The following is a 20608-nucleotide window of genomic DNA, read 5'->3' on the forward strand; positions in this document are numbered from 1 at the left end:
GCAGTTTTTTGTGTCTGTCTGAAAGGGTTTTGTCCTTTCCCACCCCACTTCTTCCTTTGTGGTCACCTGCTCCCTTCTGGGGGCGCTGGGGCTGAAGGAGATGATGGCATTAAATCCCCAACATCCTCATTTCCGACTCTGTGTTTTATATCACCCACGTGCCCATCCTCATCCCAACTCGAGACAAATGATCCCGTGCTGTGAATATAAATACTTTATTGCTACTGTGCTGGGGTGCGTGCAGCAGTGTGGGGGGTAGCACGGGACCCCATAGTGCCAGGTGAACACTGGGGATGTGTTTGCCAGCACCAGGGTGCTGCTCAGAGAAGCAAAGGGGCCGTGAGGGTGTGAGCATGGGCCTGACCCCCCTGGCAGGTTGCTGGCTGTGCCCATGGTCCCTGTGGTACTGTCTCGGCTGGTGGGGATTCATCTGCCCTGCTCCTGCAGCTGCTGCATCTTCAGGATCTGGCACAGGAGCCTCTGCACGTCCTCATCCATTTGGCCCTGGGGCAAAAAGGGACATTTGGGAGCTCAGTGAGTTGGCAGTGCCTGGATCCGGCCCCTTGCTGCCACCCACGTGTACAGGGCACTGGTACGGATGGTGCGGTGGTGCCCTATGGCATTGTCCCCACAGCCGTGTCCCCAGCTCACTTGCACTGCGTAGAGCAGGTGGCTCCGGTACAGCTTGATCACCTTGCTGTGCTGCAGCTCCATCTCCTGAAAGAAAGCAAGCAGGCTTGTGCTTGGGGCAAGGGGTTTGGGGAACCCACCGGGCACCCCAGTACCCACCGCCAGCTTCTCCTCCAGCGCCCGGATCCTGGACTGCATGGCGGCAGCATCATGCTGGGGCTGCAGCACTCCCTGGGACTCAGGGAGAGCATTCAGGGCCTCCTTCAGCCTGAAGACCTCTTTGGAGAGCTCGGTGATCTGTGCAGCGCATCGCAGTTATGGGGAACCAGCGGACCACTCAGCCCCACCTTCCCAGGGGTCTCCCCATTGCCGTGCCTTCGCTGCCACCCCTCTTCCTCCTCCTCCCCATCCCCTACCTTCCTATCCCTGTCCCTGACCAGCCGGGCCGAGTCCTCAGCGTGGCCGTGGAGGTCCTGCAGGCGTCGTGCTTCATCCCTGGCCTCGGCCAGCTGCTGCTGCACGGCGGCCAGCCGCTCCTCGGCCGCCTGCCGCTCGCTCTTCATGAACAGCGCCTGCCGCTGCACCCGGAACACTTCCTCGCACGTCTTCTCGTGCCGTCGCGACAGCTCGTTCAACCTCTGGCTCAACGCCGCCGCCTCGGCCCTCAGCCCCTCCTGCACGGCCTCGTGCTCCCCTCGAGGCACCGCCGCCGCCAGCTCGGCCTCCATCCTCGCAGCCTCGCGTCCCTTGGCCTCCGCCGCAGCCTGCAGCCGGTCCGCCCGCTGCTGCAGCTCCTGCACCTGCTCCCGCAGCACTGCCGTGGCCCGAGCGTGCTCCTCCGCTGACACCTGGCCCTTGGCCTCCGTCTGTGCCCGCCGCAGCCGGGCCAGCACCTCCTCGTGCTCCTGCCTCCCTACCGGCCGGGCGGCCAGCTGCTCTCTCAGGGCATCCAGCTCGGCCTCCCTGCGGCCCAGCACCTCCTGCAGCTGCCCCAGCTGAGCTGTCAGCTCTTTGTGCTGCTGCACCAGCTCGGCCACATGCTGCTCTGGCTCCAGCTCGGGCGCACTGCCCACCCGCCAGCTCGGTGTCTTGGCTTCCAGCTCACGTCGCATCGCCTCCGCCAACGCTTCTGCTCGGCTGCAGCGCTCCAGCAGAGCCGCCTTCTCCTGCGATGCCTCCTCCAGGGAGGGCCTGAGCGAGGCTGTTGCATCCCGGTCACCAGCCTCCAAGCGGCCCTGCAGCTCCCTCACCTGCTGCTCCCGCTCCTCCAGCGCTGCCTGTGCCCGCTTCAGGGCCAGCCGGGCCTCGGCCAGCTCAGTGCCACACTCCTGCTCGGGGCTGGAGGGAAACTGCTGGAGTGGGATCTGCAGCTCGTGCTTACTCCGGGTCTGGGGCTGCCGCTCAGCACGCCGCTGCTCCTTGCTCTCTTTTCTGCCCAGCTCTGAGCCGGGGCTCTGCCTCTCACATTCAGCCTCCGCCAGCCCCACTGTGCCCTGAGCCCGCAGCCTCTCCAGCTCCCTCTTGAGAGAGTTGTAGAGGCTGGCAGGCACAAAGTCCCCGGGGGAAGATGGGTCACTCTCATCCCGCTCGAAGTTCTCCAGGACCTGCTGAGGGGATGGTGAGGCTGCCAGCGGGCAGGAGACCAAGGAGGGATGGGCAGACGGAGGGTGACTTGCCTGTATCTTCTCCCTCAGCTCCTTGTTCTGCATGGTGAGGGACTGCACCTGGCCCTGCAGTGTGGCCAGCAGCTCCTCAGCTGAAGGGCTCAGAGTTTTCTTGGAGAGCAGCAGCTCTGCTCCTGTGCAGCACAGATGATGGTGTCATGCCCGTGTGGCTGCTCCACACTGCTGGGAACCCATGAGTGCTTCACAGCCCCACGGTGGCCTTGGGAGTCCAGCAGGGCCCTACCTGGGAACTCAAGCAGCTCTCCCTCCTCGTCCTGCAGTGTCTCAATGTCATAACTCGTGTTCTCTTTCTCATTCTAGGGGTGCAGAGCAGTATGTGTCAGATGCTGCACATCCTGCCTGGCCTCTGGTGCTGCCAGCAACTGCCTATGCCCACCTCCAGCGAGGACAAGCGGCTCTGCAGAGCCTCCACCTCCTTGCCCAGCCTCTCCTTCTCTCTTTCCCGTGCTGCCAGCCGCTCCTCCAGCTCTTGGATCTGCAGAGCATGTCACAGGGGTCCCCCTCGCTCTCCAATGGCACCCCCAGGACCCCCCAGACAGCCAAGGCTGCCCACAACCTCCCCACACTGGCCTCACCTGCTTCTCCATGGAGCGTAGGGAGCCCTTGTCCAGCTCTGCCTGCTAGCAAGACACAGAGAGACAACAGGGAGGGGTAAATGCTGTCCTCATCCCTCCCATCCTTGGTGATAGGGTGGCATCTTCCCCATGAGATATTTCCTCACCATTACCTCTCGTCTCTCCTTCTCCTGCTGCTCCAAGCCCCGGATTTTCTGCAAGAACTGTGCCCGCTCCTGCCGCAGCCGCACAATCTCCTCGTAAGCATCCTGGTCCTCCTGCAGGCAAGAGCTGTCCAGCCTCAGGATGTGATGCTGTGGGCCCATCCCTATCCCAGACTCCCCACTGTGGCCTCCACTGCGTTCTCAAACCCATGATCACCTCCTCCAATGCAGGCAGGGACCCCCATGCAGCCCCCAGGGTGGGCTAAGGTGGAGGAGTTCTGAATGGGCCACAGTTCAGCTGCCTTGTGCCTGCCATGCTGACTGCAGGTGTGGAGTTATACCTGTGCCAGGAAGGATCCTGTCTCTTACCTGGCTGGGGGCACCTGGGGGAGGCAGGGGAGCTTTCCTCTTCCTTGGGGTGTTGCTTTTCTCTCCGCCTGCTGACTGGCTGGGTGAAGATGTCTGCAGAGAGGGACATCACACCCAAAGTGATCTCCCTCCTTCCTGGTCCAGCACCACCACCTTGGAGAGCCTCAGAGCTCCCAAGGACCCCACCCCAGGGCAGTGGGCAGGAGCAAGGCCAGCCCTGCTAAAAGTCAGGCCTGGCAGCCCTCACCTGGGATGTCTTCTCAGATGATTCTTCTGTGGATCAAAGTGGGAAGAAAGAGAAATCAGGGAGGTTTTGGAGATCATGGAGGTGGGCGTGGCAAGCAGAGCCAGAGTGGGTCCAAGGAGACCTCTGGTGTGCTCACACAGTGGCATGCACTCACAGAGAACATACAGCTGCCTTACCACTGGCCCAGGACTGGCGCTGAGCTGCCTCTTGCAGGAAGTGCTGGATGAGAGCATTGCCCGTGGCCAGGCCATAGTGTGCAGCATCGTGGCCCATCGAGTCCACCAAGGCCACCCGTGCACCAGCATTGATGAGCACCTCCACGGTCTCTACGCTGCCATTCTCACAGGCCAGCATCAGGGCTGTCCTGAGCAGAGGGGTGGGAGCAGAGGTGAGAGGACCATCCATCTCCCCACGTGCTCCCAGTCTCCACCAGCAAAGACTCACTCACTTCCCCTGCAGGTCCCGGCTGTTGATGGCTGCACCACGGTGCAGCAGGTACTGGCAGAGCTCTGAGTGGCTCATCTTGGCAGCAAGGATCAGCGGTGTGCAGCCACCCTGGGCAGAGATAAATCATGTGAGGTTGTGGGGACACTGCTTGGATACCCCACTTTGGGGCAGCTTGCTGCTTGATTTCCACATCCCATTTGTTTTCCACCCCAGAAGCAGCTGCATTTCAGAGGTAGCCCCAGCCTAGATCTTTGCTGCTCTGTAGAGTATCACAGGCTGAGGAGCAGAAGGATCTCACCTTGTCCTTGATGTTTAGGGAAGCCTTGTAATCGCAGAGGATCTCTGAGCACGATATGCAGCCACTGATTGCTGTGGAGGACAGAGGCTGAGTGCTGCCTGATGGGGGGATGCAAGCAGGACGGGTTTGGCACTGTCCCCACTCACCTGCATGGTGCAGTGCTGTCTGGCCACTGCTGTCAGCTACATCCACAGGGCAGGAGGCCTGAAGGGAGAGGATCTGTGTTACAGCAGGATGGGGGACAGACAGACTGTGCAAGCACATAGCTACTTGGCATGGTTGTAGGGCTGAGCTGGGCTGCCCCAAATCATACCGTGCCAGATAAAGCCAGGAACCACCATGCCAAGCAGCACTACCACTGAGGGAAGGTTGCTCAGCGACAGAGAGCACCACTCTGAGGCTGCCCTTAAGGTGCTGGGCTCAGTGTGGCATGATACCAGCACCTTCCCTCCCAGCCCCAGTACCTGCAGCAGCTTGCTCACACACTGTGGGTGGCCGTGCTTGGATGCCAGGTGCAGGGCTGTGTAACCTGGGGAGAAGGACAGACAAACAGGTTAGAGGACAGACAGTGGGTTGGTCGCAGAGGGGATCAGCTGGGGGACACATGGGTGAGCACACAGTGGGACATGCTGGGCTGAGGTTAAATAGGAATGAGACACCCACAGGAGCACCTTCAGTCAAATGATTGAGTCCCCACAGGGAGTAGGGACAATATACAGTCCGTGTGGCTGTCACCTCTGTCCCCTCAGCCTCAACACTTGCCAAAAGAGTTGGAAGAACCAGGGAGCACTGGTGGCCCAGGGTGTACCATAGCACTATACATGGGTATATGGTCACCATGCCCTCACCCGAGCTGTCCTTGGTCATGGCATCCACGCCGTGAGCCAGCATGGCATCAAGGCAGTCCACATTCCCCCGTGTGGCAGCCAGATGAAATCTGCAGCAAGACCCAGAGCTGTCGGACCCATATCTCTCACCTAAGCCTTATTTCAGCCCTGCAGCCCTGGTGACACAGGTCAGTGCTTACGCAGATTTGCCCTCCGAATCCAACTTGGTGGGGACCAGGCCCTTGCGGACGAGGAGGGATGCCACCCTCCCAGCATCGTTGTAGTCCACAGCTTGAAGGAGCTTCTCATCGTTCTTGGTCCAGTCCTGACTCTGCAATGAAGCCAGTGTGAGGCTGTGATCCCTGTGCTATCCTTAGTAGGATGCTGAGCTAGGTATGGGTGACAATCCTCATCTCATCCCCTGCTATCTCCCACCCATCCCCAACCCCATTTCTTGGGTGCACTTTCCCAGCTGCAGCAGTGTCAGGGGTGCTGTGTGATGGGTTCAGTTAGGAGAGCTGACTAGAATGAGGTTCCCCTTCGCCCCCCAACCAGTTTGCATTTCACAGACAGAGGAAGTAACAGAGCTGCTCCATTCCAAGATTTGGGAGCAACCCTATGCTCCTTGACTGCCCCCACCCCAGGGTTTGTTCCTGCCACCCCAGGGACCTTGATGCTATCCACAGCCAGCACCCAAGGGTGCCTGAGCCCTGTCCCTGCCTGGGTCTCTCCATTCCCAGCCCTGATTTTCTCCTTTCCAAGGAAGGATTCAAGTCAGGGCAAGCAGGGCTGACAGTGAGCTCAGGTCTCTGGGGATGACAGCAGCCCAGGATGTGTAGGGCATGATGCTTCCCCTGCTCCTGAGCAGAACTGGAGCTAGGTGAGGGTTTGCTGGCCCGGTGGCCCCACACACCCCATCCTCAGAGAATGACCCACAGCAGAGCAGGACCAGTGTGGGAAGCCTCGGGCTCACCCCACAGCCTGAGACAACAAACCAGAGCTTGGCTGCGGCTGGGAAATGGATGTCACCTCTGGGACCTGCTCACATCCTGCCCCTCACCAGCTGATGCCCAGCGCTATTTAGGAGCTCTGTGCCACGGCAGCTGTCCTATGGGGCCAGCGGACCCTGACATGGGGTAACTCCCAGAGTTACTGGGCAAACTGGGAGCGTGGTGCTCACCCCCGCCCCTTTGTCTTGCAAGGACAAAGCAGCTCGGAGAGGTGGCAGCGGAGCCCCGGGGACAGAATTGGGAATAGAGGGGGTTCGGGCGGGGTGGGGGCGACACAGCTTACCCCGTGTGAAGGACTGAAGGGGAGCGGGGATGAAGGGCAGGGACGTACCGCAAAGGAGGCAGCGGCACAGAGGCAGATCTGCTTCATGGTGTTGAGGAGGAGGCGGCGGGCAGCCATGCATCCCTTGCCTCCCTGCCTGGGCTGGGCTGGCTGAGGCTCCGGGACACGGACCCCGGACCATGGGTCGGTCCGGTACGGCCGCCCGGGTGGGGGCCGGGTCCTGCCGCAGTGGCAGCCGGGATCCGCCTCCTGCCACCCCTTCGTCCCTCCTTCCTGCCCTCCCTCCTCACTACCGGAGTTTCAGCATCCTTGCATCCCCGCATCCCTGCATCCCCACCTCGGAGCAGGTACCGAGATCCCACCGAGCACCAAGACTGGTCCCAGTTAGAGTGGGAAGGGATGGGGAGGGGGGGAGTAGCTCTCCCACCCTGTGCCCAAGGAAAGGGGAAGATACATCCCCAAACTACGTGGACAAGCATCCTCCCACTGCCTGCATCCAGCTCCCCAAGGAGGAGGAAGGATGTAGAACCTGAACCCTGCCCTGGGGGGCACAGACTCCCATCACTCTGGGGCCAGGAGGGTTACACAGGACCCCCTGCCTGAATCTTAGGGGAATAGTGACCTCCTGCAAGAAGGGAACCCCAAAATATGGAGGGATCCCTGGCATCTGTCCCAGAAGACCCCTAGGGGCTGCGGGACCGAATGGAGGCCCTCAGCCCTACCCTCTCACAGCACTGTGGGGAAACTGAGGCACAGAGCACCCTGAGCACAGCAGGCAGTGTGGGGGCCCCCCAGTTACTACACGTCCACATGGTGCTGCCATAGGCAGTGGGGACAGCACTGTCACCCTCCTCCCAGCCTGGTGAACAGCAGGAACCTGCAGCATGGTGCCAGTCTGGTGCTGAATAATTAAGGAGAGTTGACTCGCTGTCCCCAAGGTGGGAACCCAACCCGGCTGTGGCAGCTGGAAAGCTGGCAGCCATCCCTGCATCCCATGGGACAGAAATGCGTACAGGTTCTGGGGCACATTCACCTCTCCTTGGTGCTGCCTTTCTCTCCTTTGCTCTGCCCTGCTCCCACCGATGATCCCAGTGGCAGCCGTGGTTAGTGGCCACTCAGGGCAGGTCCCCATGTCCCCATAACCACATGAAACCGAGAGCATCCCGAGTCAGGTCCCCATGTCCCCATACCCATGTGGAACATAGGACATCCTGGGGCACGTCCCCACATCCCTGTGGACAACCCAGGACACATCCCCACGTCCTTTGGGGACAGCACTTACGTCTGCCTTCCTGAACTTGGCCTTCAGGCTCTTCATGGCAGCTCCAGTCCCAATCCCGTGGCACCCGGACACCCGATGGCTGTGCCTGAGAGCCTCGTGGGGTCAGGTCCTGGGGATGTGACTGTCACAGAGGGCAGTGGCAGCTTTGAGGGCCTTTCTGCTGCTGCTGTGGATCCGGCAGCCCTGTCCGTCCCTCATCTCACAGCTGCTGGCCCACGGCACAGTGCGGGGGGGGGGGCTACACAGTGGCATTGGGTTACTTACAGCCGGGGGGGGGGGAACATGGGAGGGCCCTGCACCAGGCATGGATGGGGAGCACTGGCACCCTTTAAAACCCAGCACCCAAGCACAGGGCAGCTTCAGGAGCAAGGGGACCACGGTGAGCCTCAGGGGAGGGGAAGGAGGGTTTGAAAGCACCACAACCCTTTAAGTTAAGTGTTAAGAAGTTTTTTACTCCGAGGGCAGTGAGGTGCTGGAACAGGTCGCCCAGAGGTTGTGGACACCCCATCTCTGGAGGCACTCAAGGGCAGGCTGGGTGGGATCCTAAGCAGCCTGACCTGGCAGTTGGCAACCCTGCCCAATGAATGGGGGTGGAACTTGATCATCTTTAAGGTCCTCTGTAATGTAAGCTGTTTTGTGATTCTATGACCTGCCTCCCCAGCTCCTCCTGAGGCTACAGGCAGTGTAGGACATGGCTGGGAGCAGCGCAACTGACACCCCCTGCCTTTGTGAGGCACACCCTTGCCAACACCCCGTGTCTTCTCCCCTTCCCAGGGCTGTGTTTTATAGGGGATACACCTTGGCAAGGTGAGGGCACGCATCCCCATTGCCAGGCACAAAGATGGCGGCGCGGCCTTTTCTAGGCGTGAGTTTGCGCATGCGCCCTGATGCCGCGGCCTCCTTGCGCGCTTCCGCCCGCTCGCGGACCGACAACAATGAGCTCTCCGGTGGCCGGGCCGGGCCATGGCGGTGAATTACGCGGCCGGGCTCTCGCCCTACTCGGATAAGGGCAAGTGCGGTCTCCCCGAGGTGAGCACGGCGCGGCGGGGTCGCCTGGCATGGCCTGAGCCCTGCGAGGTCTCCATGGCAACGGGGCCTTGTGCCCCACGGGGACCTCCGGCACCGCGGGGCCCTCGGGTGCTCCGGTCCCGGCCTCGTAGCTCGCCGCCTCCATTCCCTTCTTCCTCCTGCTTTGTGTCCGCTCCCACCCTGTGTTCCCCTCTGTGTCCCTCAGCGTGGCTTCGCTCCTCAGGGTCGGCCCTTTACCCTGGTAGGACCTCCCCGCTCGGGTGCCCGTTTGTTTTCGCATCCGTCTGCGGGGACACCCCCACTGTCACCGCCTTTACTTTGTGACAGTGTGAAGGGCACTGCTGGGTTCTTACTGGAGTGACCCCACCTCTATCCTCTGTCTGTACTCATGAAGAAAAGCTTTGGGGAAAAAAGAAAAGCTTTGGGGCCGTGCAGGGGCCGGAACCCCTGTCCCCAGAAAAACCATCCTGTGGAAATGAAATTTCATGCCACGCCAAAAAGCAGGATGGGCCCATGACCCCATCCACCGGTGTCCCCTATCCTGCTTGTTTTAAGCCTTTTAGCTTGTGTGGGGATGGTATATACAGTGCTGTTTCCCTCTTTATGTGTATTTCTCATTAAGCTATGTGAAACCTGCTTTTCCCTGAGGAGTCTTCATTGTGGATAAGACAGAATTGTAGTTTGCTGGCTCTTCGGGCCTGCCAGGAGGCACGTAGCACCCATCTCTGCACGTCCCCATTCCTGTGGGGATTTGTCTCTTCTGCTCAGATTTTTGATCCACCAGAAGAGCTGGAGAGGAAGGTGTGCGAGCTGGCAGACTTGATAAGGAGTTCTTCCAATGTGGTGTTCCACACAGGGGCTGGCATCAGCACCTCCTCGGGCATTCCTGACTTCAGGTAAAGGCAGTGGGCAGCACACAGGGGGCGTGGGGGGACAGCACCTCCTCTGAGTCCATCTTCCATCTAGACTGGGCTTCCTGCTAGCCATCCTGTCATGTCCTGTCCACTCTTGTTCTGTATCAAGCTGAAACTACCCTTTCTATCATGAGCACTGGTTTGATGTTAAACAAAAATCTCCAGTAACGTGTGGCCCTGCTTTAGCAGTGCCTTGCTTACATTGACAGGGCTTGGGATGCATTTACAAACATCTTAGCAGAGCCTGAGATCTCGGTTATTACTTCTTCTGTCCCTTTGCTGCAGGGGGCCCAATGGTGTCTGGACTATGGAAGAGAAGGGGCTCTCCCCAAAATTTGACACCACCTTTGAGAACGCCAGACCCTCCAAGACTCACATGGCACTTCTGGAACTGCAAAGAGTTGGCATCCTGAAATTCCTGGTCAGCCAGAACGTGGATGGCCTTCATGTGCGCTCAGGATTTCCACGGTACTGCCTCCAGGTCTCTTTTGTCTGTCCCAACTGCCAAAAGCATGGCTGTTCTACCTACCTCATTAGTGTGGCCTCGTGTGCATGCATCTGCAAACATCCCTGACAAAACACACCAGCCAGTTCTCTCTTTACATTGGGGATTGAGTTTCAGAGAGAGCTTAGAAGCTGTCTGCCCACTGATAAAAGGGAGTGCATTAGTGAGGGAAGAAGTATGCAAACCAGCTTGAATTCAGGGAAGAGAGGTTATGGAAGTGATTTGGAGGGTGATGATGTTAAGTCAGTGTCATTTGATACTCTTTATAAGTACAACCAGAAGCTGCCAGGTAGAACAAACAGGCCATAGCATTGGGCTGTTGTGTGTTGATGCCTGTCAGTGATGCAGCTATGGCTGGCAGTGGCATGCACTATGCAACTGCCCGGGGAACAGGAGACATCAGATCCCAGCTCAGGACTCGTGGTCCTTTCCTCTGCCTCTGCACACAGTTGAGTGGACAGAAGGGAGGGTAGGAGCATGGGGAACTGCTCCTACAGAAGTGCCTGTTGCCCTGTTTTACCAGCACTGTTAGAAGTGTTATTTTAGGGTTTGCTTAAACTGAATTTCAAGAGAGGAAACAGTTAAAGTGGATGTTGCTCCAGTGATGAAACTGTGCACTGGCCAAATATAGCTTTAGAGGGTACTTTGCTTCTAGATAAACTTAGAAAACTGTGAGTGCCAGGGCAGAGAGAATGCTGTGGTAGGAACTGACCAAACTTACTGGCTGCAGGCTCTGATTTTTTTGCCAGCTGCAGTGGGGTCTGGGGTCCTACATAGTGCTGTTCCCTCTGTGGGAAGCAGTGATGTGTGGAAACTGAGGGTAAGGGATATCCCATCTCTGCTTGGGTGGAGTCTGAAGTGTGTTTAGCAGTGTGGTGGCTATTTCCAAGTTGTCTTCAAAGGAACCTGCCTTTGCATTAGCACTTGTGGCAACAGGTTCTTCTCCCTTCAAGAAACTTCAGCTTGTGATAAGAACCCATTTCCAGCACTTGAGACTAGCAGGTAATTATCTTGTAATCTAAACTGTTGGAGCTACCTGGAAGAGAAAGAGAAAGCAGTTGAATTCAAGTAAGGAAATAGAGTGAAGGAAGTTAGGATGAGAATGAGGAGCTTGATTGGGATCTGGGAGAAGATGCATTTCTCAGATGGCTTCAAGCCTTCATGGTCTGAGCAGAGAGCTGCCTCAAGAGAGTTTTTCCTATTATTAAAAACCCTGAGGCCTAGTTCATGCTCCTGGCACTGCATTTGCCTTTTCAAATGAAACAACATTGGAAAAAAGAATAAGAAATAATCACCATGACTTATCTGTGCTCCCTTCAGCCTGGTGCCACTGGCTCACATTCTTCTTCAGCATTTCTCTTCCACTCAAGTGAAGCATGTGCATAAGAAAGTGCCCCTCAGCTGGGGCCAAAGCTGTTCAACGTTGTGGAAATCAAGTTAGTCCTGGAGGTTTCCAGTCACTGTGAGGCTTATAGGAACATGGGGAGAGTGTGGCTTTGTTTTCCACTGCCTTCAGTACTTTGAGGTTGGTGTTGAGCTTGGGGAGAATTTTGGACAAGAAGGGTGACAAAGGGATGAGGCTCTCCAAGGACAAAGAGAAAAACACTGAGTGCTGAGAAAAGCAAAGATCCAGGTTGTTGCTAGGCACAAAGAAGGTTTGAGACTGGGGCAGAATAGAAAAAGAGCTGTTGCTGTGGAGGGAAGCATTTAAAATCAAACAGCCAGGATATGCTTTCTTTCCTCTCGGTCCCAACTGTGGCAAGCGTAGCATAACGTTCTCATGATAGAAGTGGAATGGGTGCAGAAGGTTTCTTCCCAGGGGTTGAACATGTCCTTTGGGTCTCCTCTGCCCCACAAGAGGGACAGCTCTTCCCAAACCACCCTGGAACAGTATTACCTGTGTTAAATGCTCAAGCAGATCTCACATGCCCTGCGTGTGATGGCTCCTTGCGGTTCAGGGAGCCTCCATTCATCACTGCCGTTTCTCCCACAGGAACAAGTTGGCTGAGCTCCATGGGAACATGTTTGTGGAGGAGTGCATGAAATGTGGCAAGTACGTGGGCAGCAGCAGGTGGGGGCTTTGTTGTTGTCCTGGGGAACGATGGAGGGCCTGCACAGACCTGGAGCTGCCTGTCAGACAGGTCCCTAGTGCAGAGTGCATGGAATCGTGGACAGATCTGTCCCACCTGAATTGTAAGCCCTGTCATACTGTGGGAAATAAACATTTTGAGAGACTTTCGTTGCCTGGGAAACCCTCTGCTCATTGTGGCAAGCAGGGCTGCCTGCTAGAGAGGTAAGAGCAGGTTGCTGCAGGCTGGGCTTTCCATCTTGGATGGTAGCAGACTTTCATGGCTCTGGAGCTGTTGTTCAGAGCTCCCTGAAAGGGAAATTGCTGCAGGCAGCACCTGGGTAGAGATGTGGGTTGAGATTGATGAAGGACTTAGGTGCTCAGCTCATTACTTGTAGCTCTGAGCCCTCACCTGCTTCCTCCACTCCCAGGTGTCTGCGATGTGAAACGTGCCACGTTGTGGGGACAGTTCACAGCTGTGCCCTCTCCCTGCATGTGGCTGCTGTGAGCCTTGCTTTTATGTCTGACCCTGAATAGCACCATCTCTCCTGTGTGTGCAGGCAGTACGTGAGGGATGCTGTCGTGGGCAGCATGGGGCTGAAGCCAACAGGGAGGCTGTGCAGTGTCACCAAAGCACGAGGGCTACGGGCCTGCAGGTACGTCTGCTGGGGCAGCTGTGGGAGTGGAGGTGCTGGCCCAGGGGACAGCTGAGGACCTGGGAGGTGGGAGTGAATGATTTTTGATGTTCAGACTTTGTGTTCTAGGGCTGAGCCAGCAATCCCTCAGGTTCAGGTGAATAAATAAGCAGCACTGGCTGCACAGGATATCTTTGAATGCAAGGAGAGGTAGCCAGTGTCCCAGCCTTTGAGAAGTTCCTAACCATGCAGCCTACTCTTGGGTATCTTCCCATGCTGATCATTTGAACATGTCCTGCTGCTGGAGAACGCACTGCTGTAGGATTGTAGCTTTAGAGATGGCCCTTCCCTTCCAGCAGGGTGCAGTCCTTACCCTGCCCTGATGCTGCAGATCTCCTGTAGGGAAGTGTAGGCAGCACCTTCAGCTCCACAGCTAGAGGGGCACTGATATGATGTGACATCCAGACACACTCCCTCTGTGTACAGCAGAGTTTGAGCTGGAGGGTGGGGGGCTGCAGGACGTGGGGCAGAGCTGTGCTGATGCACCTCTGAATCTGGGGAACTAAAGGTGCACACCAGCAATGAACAGAAAGAGAGAGAGAGCAGCTTTGATGGCTTTTGGTGGCATCACAGCACCATCTACAAAATGCTTCACACAGGTAAATTACGTTTCTTCCCTTGCCTGCTGGTGAGTCCACATAACTGCTCTGGGCTCTCTCCCATACCTTTGCAGTGTTGGGCTGAGGAGGTGTGACAGGGGGGTTTGGGTCATGGAGCTGTCACCTCTCTCCCAGGCATCTCTGCTGACCATTCCTTGCAGAGTAACCGTGGTCCCTGTATTTCTTTTAGAGGGAAGTTAAGAGACACTATTCTGGACTGGGAAGACTCCCTGCCCGACCGTGACCTCACACTGGCAGATGAAGCCTGCAGGTACCAAATCTAGAATTTTCAAGCCATCCTGACTGCTGATTGCTGCAGCTTTCAGTGACCCAGGAGGGTGCCTGTGCCCTCTGCATTCTGCCAGTACCACAGCAGGCCTCAGGCTGACCCTGCGTGGTTTTGTTTGTGCATAAGACCTTGCAGACCTGAGGCAGTATCCAGAAGACAGTAATGCCTAGCTCTTTCCCCAGGAAGTAACCAAGGAAAAGTGCTGCAAATTCTGACCACAGCTTTGCTTCCTGATGGAAGCTTTTAGAGCCCAGGCTGGAGCAGTCTGCAAATGATCATGGTTTTATGTTTTTTGTTTTATTTTTATTTTCTGTCTTGCATATTTGATCCCCTCCCTGCAGGAAAGCTGATCTCTCTGTTACACTGGGGACCTCTCTGCAGATCAAACCCAGTGGCAACCTCCCACTGATCACAAAGAAAAGAGGAGGGAAGCTGGTCATAGTCAACCTGCAAGCAACAAAGCATGTGAGTGAGAGCATCCTTGCTGCTCTTTTCCCTTCACTTGTTTCAGCCCCATCACTCATTCCCTGCACATTGTCCCCTCCCAAGCAGCCATATAGAAGTGGCAGGCTGGGCTTCCTAGAAATGGGAAGGTATGTATCAAGAACATGATAAAAAACAAAAAAAAAGCACAAAGCCCAGTGTATGCTCTGGTGAATTATGTCCAATTAAATAATTGCACACACATAACCTTTGCCATGGCACAAGGGAGTTTGGCTCATGTTTAGCCCTGGTTTTGGTGCCCTAATCGTCAGGCATCTTTTGAATAACCAGAGCTAGGCATATTCTGAGATTTGCTAGTGCTCTGTTGTCCCTGTCCCACTCTGACCTGGGCTTGCTAGCCTGGCTTTGCTTCTTCTGTCTGCTTTGCTGGGCTGTATTTAAAGGTGCACACTGTCTATTTGCACCTGGATACAGCCCCAGCAGCCTGCAGCATAGCCAGAGAGCACTGTCAGGTGGGGTCACGGTCTCAGCATGTATTCCTTCACAGATGATGTCCCAGGGGCAGGAGCCCTGGAGTCTGCGTGCAGCTGAGCCATTGCCCAGTTCCCTGTCCCCAGGCACTCCCTGAGAACAGACATTTGTTCCTGTACATCGTGTCTGTCCCTCTAATGCCACATTTGTCCTTGCTTACCCCAGGACAGACAGGCTGACCTGCGCATTCATGCTTACGTCGATGATGTCATGACAAAACTGATGAAGCACCTGGGGCTGGAAGTCCCAGAGTGGGCAGGGCCAGTGGTGGTGGAAAGTGCTGACTCTGCCGAGCCTGAACAGCTCTACAGATTGAAGCCCGAGGCTCACGGGCTGCTCGAGGAGGAGCCCTTTTCCCAGCACAACGGGACAGCTGGGCAGTGCCCTGACCTTGGGACCACGCTGGTGGAGCACCATGACAGTCTGAAGCAGGAGTGTCCCAGTCCGGACACAGGACCACCACTGACAAAAAAGATGAAGGTAGAGCCTCTCCTCACCTGACCCAGACTGTTCCCTGTCTGATTAGAAACTTGTCTGTGCCACTTTTCCTACCAACTTTTTTTTTTATATATATATATATATCCTTAAGCATTGTCTCTTTTTTATGTAAGTATTAAAAACACTTGAATCATGCATGTCTGGGCAGCTGCACCTGCTAGCATGGGAAGAATGTTTCCTGCTCTATATGGTTCCTGATCTGTAAAGAGAAGTTGCAGAGCTCAGCTGTGTCCTACAGACCTCAGAGGGCCCAGGGTGCTCAGTGTTGGGTAGGTAATGCTGGGGGAAGAGACACAACAGGATCAGGCAGGTGTTGCTGTCTCAGAGCCAGGGCTGGGCAGTGGTGGGGTGGTGTTCTGGTCTCTCTGCCTCCTGCTGTGCCCGTGGGTTGCTGGGCAGTGTGGTCTGGGTCTGGTCAAGGTTCCCAGCTCTGCTTCCACCTTGTGAGCCAGGGAGCTCTTGAACCCAACAGCCAAGGTGTCTTTGAAACCCAGTGCATCACCCTGTAATAAATTAAGGCAGATGAATTTTATTTATTTTTTCTTTTTTTTTTTTTCCAAAATACTTTTTATTTAGAGATGAAAATAAAGCTTGTTTGTTAAAAAAAAAAAAAAAAAGAGAACAAAACCACTAAGCTGCAATGTCAACATCCAGCCAGACCAGAGCTCCTGTGGGTACCCCATCCTATTTTGACCGAACCCACATCCCTTCCCCAAGTCCTGCTGTACCCAGCAGGCAGGGGCAGCCCCTTCCTTCCCTCCTAGCAAGGCCAATAGGAAATAATCTCTTCCCAGTTCGCAGATAGAAGCAAAGCCAAATTGGTCCAGCATCTGTCCGTGCCTGGAGAGCGACCCCAAGGGTCCGTCCTATAGGTGCTGGGGTGCCAAACCACCCCACTGCATCCCCTGCAGTCTCCCTGGGTGCTGCTTAAAGCTCCTCAGCTGGTTCCAGCACCGTGGGTCTGCTGTGATCAGCTTCGGTCCAAGCGAGCGATGTCAGGCTGTGGTGCAGTGCAGTGTCATCCCCCAGCACAGTGCCAGCTCGGTCCCCATCGCTCTGGCTGAGCCCCTCTGAGGCAAGTGGTGCTGTGCTGTTTCTGGAGGGAGCTTTGTCGAGGTGTGGAGTGAAGGAGCTGCTTCCAAAGGCTTTGTGCAGCGTCTCGGTTTCGCCCTGGGGCTTTGACCACAGTGGCTCTGGGGGCTTCTCATCCCCAGCTCGGGGCTGTGCATAAGCCACACGGGAGGCAGCTGTGTTATGCAGGGACCTGGAGAAAACTGAGCACAAACAAGAGTCAGAGTTAGCAGTAGGGCCCTCTGTGTAGCCCCAGCATGGCCCCCCCAGCCCTCCTTACCTCGCACCGGTCCAAAGTCACCGCCTGTCTCAGCCTTGCTAGGGGCAAAAGGGCTGATGGAGGGGAAGACAATGAGTGCGAAGGAGAGCAGCAGGACCTGGGGGCACAGGGGTGGTTTTACTGTGTGTGGTGCTGGAGGAGGACCAGGCTCTGTGACATGGTTCCTGGAGAAGGGGCTGGTGGCAGAACCAGGGCTGTGTCCCTCCATTTCTCTCTGCCCACGTGCCCCTGGCAGGACACCATGCATCCACCCTTCATCACACACACGACCATCCCTTCTTTCATCCACCCGACCCTGGAGCATCTATCCTTCCACATCAGCACACCCATCCCTCCATGCACCCTTGCCAGCACTCCTCCATTGATTTCTTGCTCCCTTGAAGCAAGGAGCCCTGGAGGATATTTGGGGCAGAGAATGGGGATAAAAGGAGGAGGCTCCACGCACCGCAATGCAGGTCCCTGTCTGTGCTGCCTTGTTGCTTGACTGCACCACCAGGGCTTGGAGCTTCTTCAGCTGCTCCAGGAGAGACCTGGGGACAGAGAGAGTGCACGACAACCCCAAGATCTGGGATCCACCTCCCAGCAGACTCTCAACCACCCCTTCACCTGCCCCTCTGTCCCTGGTGTGTTCTGGAGACACCTACGAGTTCTGCTTCTCTAGGTGCAGGACTTTCCTCTGCAGCTCCTGGTTTTGAGCCGTGCACGCTGACATCCTGGGGGACAGGGAGAAGGACGTGAGGTCTGAGGGGAGCCGAGCAGTGTGCCTATCACCAGCCAGCCTGGGGCAGGGGCTCGGAGGCCATACCGACTCTCCAGCCCATCGATATACTCCTTCTTCTTCTTGCGGCTCTCCTGAGCTGACTGCTTGTTTCTGATCTTGCGACGGATCTTCTTCAGCACCCGCTCCTCGTACTGAAGAAATGAGGGGGGCGAGGGGGGGGATTAGGGCAGCCAGGACCCCCGCACACAGCGTCCACTTGCTCCATCTCAGGAACCACGGGACTCACCTTGGTGAGGGGCAGCTGTGTGGGCAGGGACACCCCCTCCTTTGCCAGCAGTTTCTTCTCATCCTCTGTCAGCACGAGCTCCTGGAACTGCCCCTGGCCCTGCCTCAGCATGGTGCTGGACATCTGTGGCTGCTGTGGGACCGTGGGTTGGGTGATGATCCCGGGCTGCAGGCTCACCCCACGCCTGCCCCAGAGGATCACGGGTGGGGGGACCATGGTTCAGGGTTGAGGATGACATCCAGGAAGGGACAGGAAAAGGACTGTGGTTCAGGAAGAGGAATAAGCAGGGGAGAGACAGGGAGGGATGAGGGTAGGAATGTGAGATCGTGGTCCAGGAAGTGGCAGGGATAAGGAGGGAGGGAAGGACAAAGGTCCAAAGAAAGATACAAGGACAGAGAGAAGAAAGGATGAGGAAAGGTACAGGGATGGAGATGGGACCGTGCCTGAGGAATGAGGATGGCATCTAGGAAGGGACAGGGCTGGGCACAAGGAGGGAACACGGTGGTGAGGACTCACGGCATCGGAGCTGCCCGAGAGCAGCAGATCCTTGACAGTGAGGGTACAGGATGCAGGCGCAGGGAAGGTCGACAGGCCTCGGCCCTCCTCCAGGAAGAAGCCAGGGCTCCACATATCTGGGTAAGGAGTGAGTAAGAGCTGTCAGCTGTGTCATCTTGGCCCCCCAGCTTCCCCTCTGTGCCCCATACCTCTCCATTCTTCCAGTTTACCCAAACCTCCCATCCCACCAAGCTCCCTTAACTTCCCACGCCATCCTTTAGCTCCCCAGTGTCCCCCTGCCCTCCCAGTGCTCCCAGCCCCGTCCTCCACCCAGTCTGTCTCCATGGCTCACCCAGGTCAATGGAGACCTCAGGGCGGGGTGCTCCGGTGCCCCCAGGGTGTGTCAGAACCTGGCAGGAGTTGGTAAAGGTGTATGGAGCCTCATTGAGCCCTCCATCACAGCACCCAGGGGGGCTATCGAGTTGATCAGAGGGGGGGTCCTCGGAGACTCCACTGTCGCTGACACCTGGGGACCAGCTGGGCGAGTCTGATACCGAGTCCCCAGAGCCCAGAATGGAGCTGAGGAAGTCCTCGCCATCCTTGGCACGCTGTGGGGATACAAATGCCAGTCACCATCACTGCTGGCCACCCACAGGACAGCACTGCACAGTGTTCCTGTAAGGTAAGGCCATCTCTCAACCCTGAGGGCTCACCCCATTCTCATGCCAGGTGCCTGGGGATGTCGTCCCTAGCTCCACACCACGGAGGATTCCATCCTGGCGATCAAAGAGGAGGTCCAGCAGGTCGATGCTGTCGAGGCTGCCCACAGCGGAGGCCATGGCTGCAAGGAGGCAAAGTCAGCCTCCATCCCCATGATCATCCCTGTGCCTCTCCCCCAGGTTTCACAACTTTAGGGACACACTGATGCACGGGGCAGCTTGTTGAGGGGGAGCAAAGATCACAAGGATGGGTGTGGGACCACGAGGAAGTGTATCCACACATGTGTCACGTGTGTGTGTGTGTGTGCAGGTGTACACAATCGTGTAGATGCACGCCCAGCTGGGTGTGTGCAAGGATATGACTGTGCAATCTATATGTGCACGCACACGTTGCAACCTGTACTGGAGCATGTGAGCACACCTGGCCAAGCCCTACATGCCTGCACACAGGAGGGAGAACACATGTATGTCTGCACAACATACAGGGAGTTGGGAACATGGCAGTGCCTCCCCAACCCTACCAGGAGGAGCACCCAGACCTGAACCTCAGCTCAGTTGTCTGGCCCTGTCTGGGATGTGTGACTGCTGGGAAGATCAGGTTAATCATTTAGTGCGGCAAATGGAGGGGAGGAGGCTGCTGGCCAGCCACAAGGAGGGGTCCCCATTGCTCCTCCAGTCCCACAGACTCCAAGGAAGCCAACCAGTTGGCCAACTGACTAGCAAAACCAAGGAAGTGACCAAAAGACAGATCAAACAGCCAAGCTGTTGGCTGAGTAACCAGCAAAACTGAGCAATCTACTGAGAGAAAACAGCCAAGCTGTTGGCCAACTGACAAACGGACTGACCAAACCACCAACCCACTGACCAACTGACCTAACCTACCCAACCCACCCAGCCCACCACCCAACCGACCTCACAGCCTCAGGAGCACTGCCTCAAGAGTTCTCTGAGCTGAGACTGAGGTTGGCTGTCATTAACGTCACATTTGGCCAGCCAGCTCGGGAAAAAGAGGGAAACTGCACCCTACTCTCTACCCCTGATCCTTCCAGTGATGCCAACAGCCTCACTGCTGCCCCCAGGGCCCTGCCAAGCACTGGCAGCCAGGACATACCTGTATGAGACCCCAGCTCTAGCGGGGAGCCTGCGGATCCGTCCTGGCCTCTGAACTCCCTTGGTGTGCGGGACACTGAGCCTGGCCACCTCCTCCTCCGCGATGCCCTGACCCGAGTGGCAAAGTTTAAATTCCAACAGCACATAAATAGTGTCCAAGATTGCAAAATCGACCGCGTCCTGATAGGGGCCGGCGGTACGCAATGGCAGAGGGAAGGCCCACGGTGCTCCGTAACTCATTAGCCAAATGTTTTTGTCCTCCTCTGCCGAGCGGGGCAGGAGGGGCCTGGGCTGATGGGCGAAGTCCAGGCTCTGCATCTGCCCATGAACTTTCACCCATTTCGGGGGTAATTTCTCTCTTTTTTTTTTTTTTCAGATGAGTGTATCAGCATTAATCACACCCTATAGGTGTTGAGAGCATCTGGGGAAGATGTCAACTTGGACTCTACCACATGCTGCTGCTCCATAACACGTCCATCCCCGCTGCTCCTCATACCCAGGGCTGGCCCGGCTGCCACCTGCATCCTCCGTGCCTCAGTTTCCCTGCAGACCAAAGGC

At 56.7% G+C, this 20608-nt stretch overlaps 3 protein-coding genes across 4 annotated transcripts; 1 reads left to right on the forward strand and 2 right to left on the reverse strand.

Moving 5' to 3' along the window:
* Nucleotides 1-208: 208 nt before the first annotated feature.
* Nucleotides 209-6631, reverse strand: ANKRD24 (ankyrin repeat domain 24). The gene is made up of 19 exons (XM_065745882.1): nt 6563-6631; nt 5422-5552; nt 5243-5331; nt 4859-4923; nt 4541-4598; nt 4395-4465; nt 4098-4204; nt 3826-4013; nt 3650-3675; nt 3403-3495; nt 3043-3147; nt 2891-2935; nt 2692-2790; nt 2539-2611; nt 2307-2428; nt 1047-2234; nt 790-927; nt 652-717; nt 209-504 (listed from the first exon to the last, which is right to left on the reverse strand). Exons 1-19 carry the CDS (start codon nt 6629-6631, stop codon nt 427-429), a joined length of 2811 nt encoding a protein of 936 aa, XP_065601954.1. The 3' UTR covers nt 209-426.
* Nucleotides 6632-8718: 2087 nt separating this feature from the next.
* Nucleotides 8719-15974, forward strand: SIRT6 (sirtuin 6). The gene is made up of 8 exons (XM_065745938.1): nt 8719-8825; nt 9594-9721; nt 10025-10207; nt 12238-12297; nt 12873-12968; nt 13797-13877; nt 14237-14360; nt 15036-15974. Exons 1-8 carry the CDS (start codon nt 8760-8762, stop codon nt 15369-15371), a joined length of 1074 nt encoding a protein of 357 aa, XP_065602010.1. The 5' UTR covers nt 8719-8759; the 3' UTR covers nt 15372-15974.
* CREB3L3 (cAMP responsive element binding protein 3 like 3) lies at nt 15973-20211 on the reverse strand. 2 transcript variants are annotated; one of them, XM_065745919.1, is made up of 10 exons: nt 20052-20211; nt 18935-19062; nt 18574-18829; nt 18243-18358; nt 17727-17858; nt 17525-17631; nt 17364-17432; nt 17165-17249; nt 16720-16816; nt 15973-16642 (listed from the first exon to the last, which is right to left on the reverse strand). In XM_065745919.1, exons 1-10 carry the CDS (start codon nt 20194-20196, stop codon nt 16296-16298), a joined length of 1482 nt encoding a protein of 493 aa, XP_065601991.1. In that variant the 5' UTR covers nt 20197-20211; the 3' UTR covers nt 15973-16295. The 2 variants fall into 2 exon arrangements, with proteins under 2 accessions (XP_065601991.1, XP_065601992.1); XM_065745920.1 differs by having other exon boundaries at nt 17727-17855; nt 20052-20182.
* Between the last annotated feature and the right edge of the window lie 397 nt (nt 20212-20608).

This window comes from Cyrtonyx montezumae, unplaced genomic scaffold (assembly GCF_038088225.1).
Source record: "Cyrtonyx montezumae isolate F1298 unplaced genomic scaffold, pur_monq_1.0 scaffold_39, whole genome shotgun sequence".
Lineage (NCBI taxonomy): Eukaryota > Metazoa > Chordata > Aves > Galliformes > Odontophoridae > Cyrtonyx > Cyrtonyx montezumae.